This window comes from Toxorhynchites rutilus, chromosome 2 (genome assembly GCF_029784135.1).
Source record: "Toxorhynchites rutilus septentrionalis strain SRP chromosome 2, ASM2978413v1, whole genome shotgun sequence".
Classification (NCBI taxonomy): Eukaryota; Metazoa; Arthropoda; class Insecta; order Diptera; family Culicidae; genus Toxorhynchites; species Toxorhynchites rutilus.
The window spans coordinates 73,334,759-73,348,672 of NC_073745.1; the positions used below are offsets into that span (position 1 = coordinate 73,334,759).

Consider the following 13,914-nt stretch of genomic DNA (forward strand, 5'->3'; position numbering starts at 1 on the left):
GCCAAGAAGGTTTTTTTTCGAGAACATGCCAACAAATTAATGCTTATATACTTCTTCATTTACAAAGCGTTTTATTTACCATGTGATAGAGCTTGAAATGATAGATCTCCTAAAAATAAAAATATTAAACAAACTATACCAAAATATTTCAATGTTTATTACGCTGCCTTCACATTCAATTTACACATTACACTTCCATTAGATTATACCAATGGGGGCTAAACCACGTAAGTTTATTTTCAGTCAATTCAGTCCTTATCTTCTTCTCTCTTGATGCATACATTTCTGGATTTTGTTAATAATCGTACACTTTGACCAAATCTCCTCTTTTCCTGAAAGTGTACGTGGTTTATGGATGACCCTTTTCTTTCAAAAGCACTCCTAGCAGTTTATATTATTATATGAATAATGCACATAACATTCCTGTACTTGAATCGATTCATTTATTATTGATCTACAAAAAATACATAGTGGGACAGTTATGCCTAGAATATCAACATGGGACAATTGAACTTGATGTTGTTTTTTTAAATACTGGGAACAAACAATAAGGTTTTTTGTGTTTTTCCGAAAGATTATGCATAAAAACATCGTTTTATGAAGAAAAGTAAAAATTGTCAAAAAGTAACATGGGACAACTATGCGTAGAACGGCAGTGCAAGGCACCACCATACGAGAAACCTTGTTAAATTGAAAAAAATTTCTAGTAAAAATATTTTCACAAATATCGAAGGGGACTTCGACATCACATTTGCCGCACATCATATTTCAACCAGACATCTAGATTTCGAGTAATGATCTTTGTAAAATAATTAATCGAGCCAGAGGCCGGCTGATTTGGCATGGAATTGCTCTATAGTGCTTTCATTTTTGAATCAAAAAACAGTGATAGAAGCTCCTTCCTATTTGTTTTTAAAAAAATTCCTACTCTGGTCATTTATTGTTCTTTCAATTTCGTTGTCAGACTATGCAATCGTCATCCTTTCAACCGTTTTGTAAGTTTCAATACCAACTATTCGGTCTGGTTCATTTCCGGAGAACGAATACGGATGCGGCCAATATAAATTTCGACAGCATAAACGAAATGGATTGCAACATAACAAAGCGCACAGTGTCATTTTTATATAATTTTCATAGTATATTTTGGGCGAATGAACACCGTTCACGATAAGGCAACTTTGCTCATCATTCGTCATGTTCTGTGTTCTGATGCGTTCCGTTTTCAATGGAATCAACATCGCTTTCACTACTTGTGTGATTATCATCTACATTTATTCGTTTTTTTTTTTTGACGTAGGATTACGTCTCTCATTTCTATACTGGGGTGTAAGTTGAAAGTTACGAAAACGAAAGCGTTACGCCGGAGAATGAGATTTTGAGCGTTAATAGCTCCTAAACAACTGAACGAAATGATATGATGAACACTTCATTCGAAAGATAAAATGTCTACGCGCTCTATACTTGTTACTTTTTGATCCAAAAACTTGTTTCAATAGCCTTAAAATTGATCTCAAAACAGGCTATTGAAATAACACCAATCGGTATAAAAGCGAGTGACGCTCGGAAATCCACTCAGTTATGATTGCGCTACGATCGAGATACCATCGCTGGAATGAATGGATGTTTCCCTAACACAGACTTCAAAACCATGGAGCCTGGGGAAATCGGCCTTGCAAAATAGATACATGCAGCGGGTACTTTTGTACTCGCTTGCATTTCTGCAAATCGGAATGTTTCCCTAACACATACTTCAAAACCATGGAGCCTGGGGAAACAGGCATTGAAAATGGGATCTAATCAACGAAAATTTTTGTATTCGTTTGCGCTTTTGCAAATCGGAATGTTTCCCTAACACAAACTTCAAAACCACGGAGCCAGGGGAAACTGGCATTGCAAATGAGATGCAAGCTGCGAGTACTTTTGTACTCTACTATACTTTGTTTGCAAACCAGAATGTGTTTTCCCAACACAGATTCCAAAACCAATAAGTTGGGAAAATCGGCATTGCTGATCTCGGCAGTACTTTTATACTCCCATGCAGTTTTACACTTCGGAAATGGTTTTGCTCACACGGTCCACAAAAGCGAGTACAAATGCAACGCTTTGGCTTGGTTATTCAAGACTGCATATCCCTTCATGTCACCGGCTCACTGAACTTTCAAGCATACCGTTTGATTGTTAGGCAAAATATTGATAACTTTTTGCTGCGATAACCACTATCATTATGCATAAATTGACCTACATTGGAATTTGTTTTCAATTGAATTCGTAAATTGTTTCTTTCATTCACTAGTTTAATCAATAATTTAATCAATACATGTAAAAGATAGCTCTGCGCAGCGGCGATATAGTACCCAATGAGGAACATCCGAGGTGCGATTATGGTTAATTGAAAAAAAAAACAAATTATTACTAAGCCAACGGCAGTCCTACGTCAACCTTGCGGTTATAACATAGGTATAACCCATCCATGTTTTTTTTTGTACAAAGTCACTATATCCAGCTCTATATCTATCATAATCTTTATCACCATCCAATAAATAATTGTGGAATATGGTTTTCATGATTTATGTTTTGGGTAACATAATGAACAATGTTTTTTGTGTCACAATGCCATACAACACGCTCACTTCAGCAATCGAAACACAACATAAGCTCGGTTGAAACTCATCGGTAGGTCTATCCGCTTGTAGATTATGTTATTTAACTACCACTTCACAATCAATATGTACCACATCGTTACTATGTAAGGGGAACCAAGCATTTTTTTAAGCCGACGCCTAAATTGCAGGCACTTCATGTGTTGTGTCAAACTGATCAATCTCATGCCTATTCGTGGCTTTCTCTTAAGTGATTTCTAGCTGAAAACTTCAGAAATATCATCAAGGCTTTCTCCTCCAAAACCTTTAATTATCACTTTGATATACTTGTTTCCAGTGGATAGAAGCGAATTGAGTAGTGAATGTTTCTTTTATTGATCAATTCTCGGTATATTGTTGACGCGATTCAAGTGTCTCAAATGTCAGTCCAACTTTTCTAGTTCCCATGAACAGCTCCATTGGAACAATAAACGGTTACCTCGAAATAATACGAAACACTCGCACAGAACCATGCCACACATGTGCAAGACTATTAATTTCCGGAAGTCACGAATCATTCAACTTAAACTTTCCCCTCCCGGATGGAGCATTGGAAAAGCGGGCGAACCGAAAGTCGTAAGACAGACACTACTCGCATTCAATTTCCCCTCCTACCCCAGGACACGGCCAGTTTCACGCGGCCTCGTCCTTCCACGGATGATAGAGTCCCAGGGATGGGGGGAGCTGAGAAAAAGTTTTCGCTTCCATTATCAAGCTCATCATCATAAGCATCGTTCTCGGAAGAGGCGAGATCACGGACGCAGTTCTGTTGTTTCCAGCCAGAAGCGACCCCTCCGCTTTGGGTAACTGGAAGTACACTCAGTTAATTTAGTTCCGAAGAAAGCGGGAAAAAATACGGCAACTTTCTATTGTCTGTGCTTTTCGACTCTCGGTCGTCGAAAAAAGTAGGAAAATTCAAATTTTATGTGAAATCAATACGGTTTATCGGAACACAACTCGCTGCCACGATCAGTGATAACAAATGTGAACAGCGAGAGAGCGCCTCATCCTCTCGCTCCACGTGGAGGCTGAGGGAAAATACAAATCTCGTACCCGAAAGGGTTTACGAACGTAATCCCATCAACTGACACGGAGAGTTAAGTTGGTTTTTTATTCCGCTCGCAAACTTCGCGTCGCGTAGGCGTTTCTCGTTGTCGCATATGTTCGCTCGATGCTCCCGAAGGACAGCTCCACTTCCTGCGAAACCCCCCGTTCCGTCCAATATAACTCGATGATGTCTTATTTTGTTTTCTTTTCTTTGTCTCTTTATCTTTCCAGCTCAAACCGCCGGCTGTTGGATGCTGCTGCGAATCCTTGCCCTAACCATCACCACGTGCAGTCTGCTGATGATGAAGAGACTACGGAGCGGCTGTTCGCTGTAATATAAATCGTGAATCGTTTCCAACTGACAGAAGAGTTTGATTTCTGAGCCACGCGGGATTTCGCTTTCATTTATTATCCCACCCTTTTTTTTTGTGTTTCAGTTTCTCTGTTGCTGTTGTTGATGTTGTTGTTGATACCATGAATTCTTTCGAGCGCTCCTAACCTCTAAAACTCCTAAAACCCACTCTCATCACACACACACACACACACACACAAACACACACAAGTAGATAAGAAGGAAAACTCGATTAAACTTCGGAGATTTTACTTTTACCTCTGCATGTTCTGCGGTCTCGCTGACGGACGAACGAACGAACGGAGAAAACGTCATGTGGCGGAAAATCCTGGTGGTTGGTGGTTTTTGCGAGTGGTGGGGATGGTGGTTCACTCTTAACAAGTTCGTCGCTAAAGTCGGCTAAAATATGCCCCGCCGGAGAGTGACGTTGACACTCGAAGTAATACACTCCCGGGGGAGCGGATTCGCACGGGATTAGTGGGTGATACAGGTAAATCCTCGCGTTGAGATTGAAACGTATGCCGATTACCTGCGAGTGTGCGAGTGAGGAAGACCGACTTGTGTGGAATTATAAGAGGATTATGCGAATGCAGGGCTCGAGAGTTTGGCAGACTTCAAGGATGTCGTTCGCGAACGAGGCTGTCCGGGATTCGAACGGTGGAATTTAATGAATCTCGATACGATCCAGCGGGGTTGGCGTAATGAAATCATGATAAGATTCTTTATTTCATTTAACGTGCCGCATTTCGGAATCTCTTCATGCAAAACTGAATGTAAACAAAAAAGATCTCCTGGTTCTGATAGGTTAGAGCAAATTCAATACGTCGCCGGATTAAAGATACCGTCGCGCGAGGCTACTTCCGACACTTTAATTTTTCAAACTTTGCAAACAGTTTTAGTTTTTTTGACGTGGGACTACGTCTAACCGGAATATATGGAGGGTAAAATGAAAACCTAAACACAGAACATGCAGGAAAAAATTAAAGATTTCGAATGCTTATAGCTCGAACATTTCGTACTGGATAGGAGAGATGTTTGCATCACTTGATAGGGAATATTTCTACGCATCTATCGCAACTAACACAATGTTATTTTTCATTAGATAAACAATTGAATAACTGTAAAATATTAGGCGTTATCTAAACGCCCTAACTGCATCGTTTTGATTGGCCCGATTTACGGTTTCCCTAACACAGCCATCAAAACCAAGCAGCCTAGGGGAAATCGGCATTGCAAATTCATACAAATCGGGGGTATTTTTGTTCCGATTGAAATGTGTTTCCCTAACACAGACTTCAAAACCGAGGTTTCTGGGGAAATCGGCTCTGCAAATAAATGCAAACTGCGAGTACTTTTGTCCTCGCTTGCCTTTGCGCAGAGTGGAATATGTCTGTCCTAACATGATCTTCTAAACTTAGGAACCTGGGAAAATCGTGCAGACACTAAAAGCGAATGAACTTCCCAGTTTCAAGCAAATTCGAGATTCGAGAAGTATGTACACTTTTGGGATGTAAACTTCAGAGGGAAATGTAAAATAAAATAATCGTTTGATAATTTTTTTTTTGTCTTTATTGGAAAGATTTTCAGCCTTAGGCTGGTTCATCAAACGTTTGATAATTCTTCCGTACATATATTTTGTTCTAGTCATCATACCAAACGTAAAAGGTCCGTCATTAAATTTACTTGTAACGAAGAACAATCAATCACAATAAATGAATTGACTTTACACGGCATTTGTTCATTTTTTTCACTCACAGAGCAAATATATTGAACTCAATTGAATTTGGAAACTGTTTCATTCAATCAAGAATTTAATCAATACAAACGAATGATTGCTAAGCTAAGGTAGTTCCACGTGAACCTTGCGGTTATATCATAGATATAACCCACTAATTTTTTTAAATTTATATATAACTAGCTGACCCGGCAAGCTTCGTTCCTCCCACAATTGCTTTTGATTCAAATAATTTCGCGGTCTATATTCGTTCTATATTTTTTACATATACACCTGACGCAGACTGAGACACATCAATCCTGATACCGACTGCTCGAATCCGTTGCTCCGTTGTTGAATTAAATCGTGAGGAACGGACACCAAATCATTTTTATTTATATACATATACAAAATTTACTAAAACAATGACTTCCCGATTGATTTTTCATATTTTTTTTAGCATATAAACCTGACGCAGACTGAGACACATCAATCCTGATACAGGTCGGACTCGATTATCCGAAGACTCGATTATCCGGGATTCGATTATCCGGAGTATTTTATTTTGGATGTTCGGAAATTTTGAATAATTTGTATAATAATTTCATATTGAATAGCTAATATGGGTATCAAACGAAAGGGCTTGATTAGTAAAATGTTGTTATTGGGTTGGGGAAAAAGAAATGTATAAAAATTATCAATATATGGCAACACTTAAACACTTTCTTGTGTTGTACTTATCGCATCGGGTATAGTATGACTATTTAAAGACGACAATGTGCAATGTGCTGTGCTACGAGTGTCGTTTTGACAGTGTTAATGAAGTTACCTTATAAATGGCAACAAGTTTCCAAACAAAACGGCGCATATTTGACTTAAATTGGATAATTTTAAGTATGTTAAATGAAGCGTCAAATTTCGATCAGAAATACGAAATTTCTTTTTCACCAACCCTATATTTATGAAAAATGCAAATCCAAAATGGTCGCCAACACAAGATAATGCCATATATATTTTTTTCACAACCCCATCAATATGGGTATCAAATGAAAGGGATTGACTAATAGAACACAGTTATTTATGAAAAATTCATATCCAAAATGGCTGCCACCACAATATAGCGCCATATATTTTTTTTCAAAACCTCATCAATATGGGTATCAAAAAAGTCACAGGAGGGTTGTGTCCGAGACACGACCGCATAGTTGACGTAGGATTCCGTTAGACTATCTGTTGATTTTGGATATGTTTGAAGAATTACATCGTTAAACTCTTTGATAATGATATGGTGGCCCTGAAAAGGGCCGTTTTGTTTGGTTGTTGGGTATTGTGTGTTGACTCCACCAGTGTTTATCGAGTGATGATGGCAGAAGGATGGTAAACAGTCGTTGGATGGTGCGTATCAGATAAAAGATACCGAAGTGGAACGATATATGATGAAAACCTCCCTCTGTGATTCTAGACGAGATGCCTCTTGTGATATGTATGTATGAAATAAAGAAAAAAAAACTCACCAATGTAACATAAGACAATTACCAATACCGAACACAATTATAATTTTTCCTCATCAGTAAAAACATGTTACTTTAATATAGAGAAAACATATTTGAAATGGAAAAGGTATTCTTTTTTTATAATTTTTACTTTCTGAGTGTTAATTCAACCCAATTCAATTTTAATTGGACTAACAACACCTAATACTATATATAGAGGATATGGGAAATCACTTTTTCGAATATTTCTTCACTTTCATTTTCCAATTTTTCTCGCCGTATAAACTTCCCTCGGGTGAAAATGAACACTAAAAACAGACAGCTTAAACTAAACGACCCGTTCTCGAGCGGGAACACACCTTGGTTTTTAATTTTAGGAAATTAAAATAAATCGTTTCATATATCAAGTCATTCTTAGCACAACTGCTACCATATACAATTTTACACTTACACTTGTGCTAAATTTTTCACAATAAACGATCGGTCATTGATATGAAACTTCATGGAGCAACCCCCGACTTGCATATATTTGCAATGCCGATTTCCCCGAGCACCTTGGTTTTGATGTCTCTGTTAGGGAACACATTTCGATAGAAACAAAAGCTCCCCCTACTTTAATGTATTTGCAATACCGATTTCGCCCAGGCAGCTTGGTTTTGATGTCTCTGTTAGGGACTCGCCGCATGTGTCGTCAATTTCGACCAATCAGAAGTAGGTATTTCCGTTAGGATAGAGGATGAGATTTTTCAATTGTTCGATAGTTAGTTTCATTATTTTCTTCAATATAATAAATTGTTATGGAGTACCGAAATCGATTGACGCAAAAATGTCATCAATCCATCATGAAATGACTGAGCAATAAGCGTTTGAAATAGGACAATTTTCACGATGTAATCGATTTTTGAATTCCAATTTATACCCCAATATGTTCCCAAAAGACGTAATCCTACGTCAAAAAGTTCTCGACTATATGAACATAGCAGATAATGAAAAATCCAATTCCAAGATGGCCGCAGTCCCCAAACAACCAATTACATTTTTGAATAGTTTCATTCCGCTTGACCTGTTTCTATGTATGTTTCAATGTTTGTAGGGTTGTCCCACATTAATATAAAATTGACCCCGTTCCTGTTGAATGATTGATCTGAAATTTGGAACAAACGTTTTATTCTACTGTCATTATAAAACTGCGTTTTCCATGATCTTGAAAAATTCAATTTGGCCGCCGCTAAAAGATGGCTGATTGGCTTGATTTGGAGAATACACTACACTATGAACAACGTAAATTCGGAAAGGTCGCCGCCACAAAATGGTCGACTATGTTTTTTTTTGCAATCTCCTCAATATTGGTATCAAATGAAATGATTTGACTAATAGAATACAGTATATCATCGAAATATTCCGAAAAAAGTTAGGTAAGAAATAAAAATAAAAAAAAAATTTTTTAATGGTTTTAATGTGGAGAAGTAAACTAGAAAATAAAATAAATAAAAAAAAAAATTTTAAGTTAAACGGTTTAATGTGATAAAAGTTAGAAAATAATGATACAAGTAGCAGTTAGTAGTTATCACATCCGTTCCTTCATTAATCTAGGGCAATGATGAGACTAAAATAAAATCGTGGGGTATATGATGAAACAACTGACTGTGGATAATGGAAATCCACCGTTTATTTCTTACCTAATTTTTTTCGGAATATTTTCATGATGTACTGTATTCTATTAGTCAAATCATTTCATTTGATACCGATATTGGAGGTACTGCAAAAATACATAGTCGACCATTTAGTGGCGGCGATCTTTTTGAATTTATGTTGTTTACTATGCTTCGTGTTCTCCAAGTTAAATCATTCAACCATTTTTTAACGACGGCCAAATTGAATCCATTGAAAACCATTGAGAAAGTAATTAGTTGTTTGGGGACTGCGGTCATCTTGGAATTGGATTTTTCATTATCTGCTATGTTCTACTAGTCGAGAACTTTCTTTTGATACCCATATTGATGAGGTTTTGAAAAATATATATATGGCCCATTTTGTGGTGGCGGTCATTTTGGATTTACATTGATGGGGTTTTGGGAATATCCAATTGAGAAAATATGAACATGATCCGCCATTTTGTAGCGGCCGTTATCTTGAATTTTCAAGATCATGGAATACGCAGTTTTATAATAACACCAGTGATAAAGATGTGTTCCAAATTTCAGATCAAACGGTCAACAGGAAGCGGGTGAAATTTCTATTAATGTGGTACAGCGCCACAGACAAAGTTACAAAGTTACAAAGTTAAATAAGTGCAAATCATAATTATATTACGTTTACCGAGAGAAAATTCGTTTTTTTTTATGACTCGATTATCCGGAGAATTCGATTATCCGGAGTGAAAAAAAAAATCAATACTCCGGATAACCGAGTTCGACCTGTACCAATATTCACGAAAATATTATTGGTTTGTTTGGCATAGAATGGCTGATAAAAAAAAGCCACACGTGATGGTAGAACACGATTTCACCATTTTCTGGCTCCCCTCGCTGGCAGAAATAGGTTTATACCATCTTTCACTCGCATTCGAAAGTTCCGAAAAAATTAAGAGAGAAAAAGCAAACAAGCTAAGTTTAACTGTGCGTCGTCTGGAAAACTTTCCAACCCGGTCCTCTTCCTCACGACCCACTCTATCCACACCCGCAAAAACCGAGTGCAGTCGGGCATCCAAACATAGGGAAACATAAGCACCGGCTGAACTACTCCAGCACCACCAACCACCAGCAGCTTAGCAACAAATCGGGACGGAAGCTGAACAGAACATACAGATGGAACCAGAGAAAAAAAGAACCTCCGAAAAACAAGAAAACAGACGGGACACGTCCTCCCACACATGTGTATCAATAAATAAATTTAACTTTTATATAGCCGAGCTGGTTGGGGGGAAAAACTAGGGATTGAAAAATGAAACTCAAGCGGTGAGGAAAAAAATGAACAAACAATATACCAAAAAACAAACAAAAAAAAAGCTGAAAAATGAAATACTCAAAAGCAAAAATAAAATAAAATGCCAGCTAAAATCTAGAACAGTGTTTGGCTTTCGCTGTGTTGAGTTTGACCGGCTGCTGCTGATGCTGCCGCCACCGCCACTGTTGCAAAAGACGTTCCAGAAACAGAAGGAATCTATCTCAAATAGAGAGAACACAGACACGGGGAGACAGAGGGGGACTCGGGCAAAGAAAAATAAACCTTCAACAAGAAGTTGAAACAAGTGGTACACGACTGGGTGAGGCGAAAGTTTCAATGAAATTGAAGTAAAACTAGTTTTTCGTGCAGAAGAAGAACTTTCTCGACTGTTGCCGAAGTGGCAGCGACGAGAAGACAAGAGAGAAGAGTAGCAAATAAAATGGACTATAAATGTGATAACCGCTGATGTCAAATAGAAAAATAACAGAAAAAAAAACAAATCGAAACGAAAACTAAGATAACTCTTTCTACTGAATGTGTGACTCTATGATAGCTTGGTCGGTATAGCGCTTTGGGAAGGGAAGTGAAAGAGAGTTTACTTATGACGGAGACGGCTTCAAGCTTTGCGCTGTTAAGACTTTGAGAAATATGACACGGAGGAATAGAGGCAGGCGAAGTTTAAATAAGGATGATGTAATATTTTTAGGGATTTAAATTTAATTAATTCAAGATGTACATACAGCTAACGATTAAATTACTGAGATAAAACGACATAAGGAGAAGAGAAAACCAAAAGCCATCGTTTATTGTGTTTTCTTCGAAAATGCCCTCCCGGTGGACCGTTATCAGTTTAGATTGGAAACTTTCCCCATCTTTTACTCTACTTTAGGTTAGGTATATTGCCGAGGGCAGCTGCCAAACAGTTCACTTTCTTAGTCCAGAGAAGATTAATTAAGGTTTGTATAAGGATATTCGGAGGATTATACTTCATTTTCCATTTTGCAGGTTTTACGTGGAATGAAGTTTATATGTAAGACATTTGATCCGGCGTGGTAAAGTAATAATGTCTATTGTGATATTGCATCTAGAAGGAAATAGAGCGCGGACTCGATTGTATACAGTTTTTGATTTCTTTTCACTGTATATAATAGAGTAAAAAAAAAATCTTTTTTTGTTTTTTTTTGCATGCATTTTTGGTTTTTTGAAAATAAAAGAGGAATTGGATGAATCAAAAATCCAATTCCTCTTTTATTTTCAAAAAACGAAAAATGCATGCAAAAAAAACAAAAAAAGATTTTTTTTTAGATTAGTTCCCTCTGAAACCTTCACATGCCAAATTTGGCTCCATTTGCTTGATTAGTTTTCGAATTATGCAGAAATTAGTGTTTCATTTGTATGGCAGCCCTCCCCCCTTCGAGAGGTAGAAGGAGTGCCTATCCACCATAGAAGCATTTATTGCACCATAAATTTTCCACATGGCAAACTTGGGTTCGTTTGTTTGATTAATTTTCGAGTTATGCTGAAATTTGTGATTCATTTGCATGTCAGCCCCCTCTTGGAAAGAGGGAGGAGTATCTATCCAACATACACATATTTACTGCACCCTAAAACCTCCACATGCCTAATTTGAGTTCGTTTGCTTGATTAATTCTCGAGTTATGCAGAAATTTGTATTTAATTTGAGAGAGGGTGGAAGAAGGAGGAGTGTCTATCCAACATAGAAACCTTTATTGCACCCCAAAACCTCCACATGCCAAATTTGATCCCGTTTGCTTGATTAATTCTCGAATTATGCTGAAATTTGTTTTTCATTTATATGGTAGCCGTCCCCCCCCCCTCTTTAGAGAGGGGGGAGATATGTCTATCCACCATAGAAACATGTATTGTACCCTAAAACGTCCACACGCCAAATTTGGGTTCGTTTGCTTGATTAATTCTCGAGTTATAGAGAAATATGTATTTCATTTGTATGGCAGCTCCCCTTTAGAGAGGGGGGAGGGGTCTCGAACTATCGTAAAAATCTTCCCCGGGCCGAAAAACCCTCCTACATACAAATTTTCACGTCGATCGGTTCAATAGATATTACATTTATATATATATATATATATATATATATATATATATATATATATATATATATATATATATATATAGATTTATCACGTTACCTTTTATGTATTATTTCATCATGTTAGATATTATTTCAGATTGATACGCAATCGGAGAATGTACTCTTTACTAGTACTCTTTAGTATTTTTGTGGCCCTGAAAAAAAAATGTGGATGGGTTATACCTATAATATAACCGCAAGATTGACGTAGGACTTCCGTTGGCTTAGTAATCAATTGTATTTCTTCAGTTAGCAGTAATCCCACCTCGTATGATTCTAATTGGGTACGATATCACCGCTGCGCAATCTTTTGTGTGTATTGATTAAATTATTGATTAAAGTAGTGAATGAATGAAACTTTTCACGAAATACAATTGCAAACGAATCCCAATTTAAGTCAATTGATACATTATGGTAGTAGTTATCGCAGCAAATAGTTATAAACTGTTTGCCTAATCATCAAACAGTATGCGTATAAGTTTTGTTAGCTGGCAGTCTTGAATAATCGAGCCAAAGCATTGCATTTGTACTCGCTTTTGTAGACCGTGTTAGTAAAACGAATTCCGGAGTGTAAAAATTCATTGGGGTATATAAGTATTGCCGACATGAATGTATCTGCAATGTCGATTTTCACAACTTCTTGGTTTCAGAATCTGTATTGCGAAAACACATTCCGGTTTGCAAAAATGCAAGCGAGTGCAAAAGTACCCGTAGTTTGCATCTATTTTGCAATGCCAATTTTCCCAGGCTCCATGTTTTTAAAATCTGTGTTAGGGAAACATTCCAATTTGTAAAAACGCAAGCGAGTACAAAAGTACTCGTAGCTTGCATCAGTTTTCGCAAAGTCTTGAATTTATTTCGCAATGCCGATTCTCCCTGGCTCCATGGTTTTGAAGTCTGTGTTAGGTAAACATCCATCCATTCCAGCGATAGTACCTCAATCGTTGCACAATCATAATGGATTTCCGAGCGGCGCTCGCTTATATACCGATTGGTGTGATTTCAATAGCCTGTTTTGAAAGCAATTTTAGGGCTGATGAAAAAAGTTTTTGGATCAAAAAGTAACAAGCATATAGCGCGTAGACATTTTATTTTTCGAAGGAAGTATTTATCATACCATTTCGTTCAGTTGTTTAGGAGCTATTAACACTCGAAATCTCGTTCTCCAGCGTAACGCTTTCGTTTTCGAAACTTTGAACTTACACCCCAGTATAGAAATGAAAGACGTAGTCCTACGTCAATATTGATGCTTTCATCGTTCTGTAGAGGTAGCTGAAGATGAATGATTCAATCATTTTGGCCTCGCAAAAATAACATACAATTGATTCTCTGAGATTTTCCCGAATTCTACTCACCCAATTGCAACGTTTACCAGAATATGAAATTTATTCGAATATAACCTTTAGCGGTACGTAACGATTTCTTTTCCAATTCATTTATTTGTAAGGCTCACTCGCATAAGCTTTGCGGAGCCGCTAATTCAAGCTTTGTTTTTACAAAGTTTCAACTAATTGCTATGTTTAGTAGGATTCGACCGAATACTCGCGGTTTACTCGAGGTTAAAAGGGCAACAATATTTGTGGGACGGGTCAGGTTAGGGATATGGATATGAG

The 13,914-nt window shown here is 37.4% G+C and overlaps 1 protein-coding gene across 1 annotated transcript in view; it reads left to right on the forward strand.

Annotated features, from left to right (window-relative positions):
* LOC129765121 (uncharacterized) overlaps nucleotides 1–10,968 on the forward strand; it is a 387,394-nt gene extending 376,426 nt beyond the window's left edge. Inside the window, exon 5 of the mRNA XM_055765006.1 lies at nucleotides 3,918–10,968. Within this exon, the coding sequence (XP_055620981.1) occupies nucleotides 3,918–4,021 (104 nt within the window). The 3' untranslated portion in view covers nucleotides 4,022–10,968. The remainder of the gene's footprint in view (nucleotides 1–3,917) is intronic.
* Nucleotides 10,969–13,914: the final 2,946 nt, after the last annotated feature.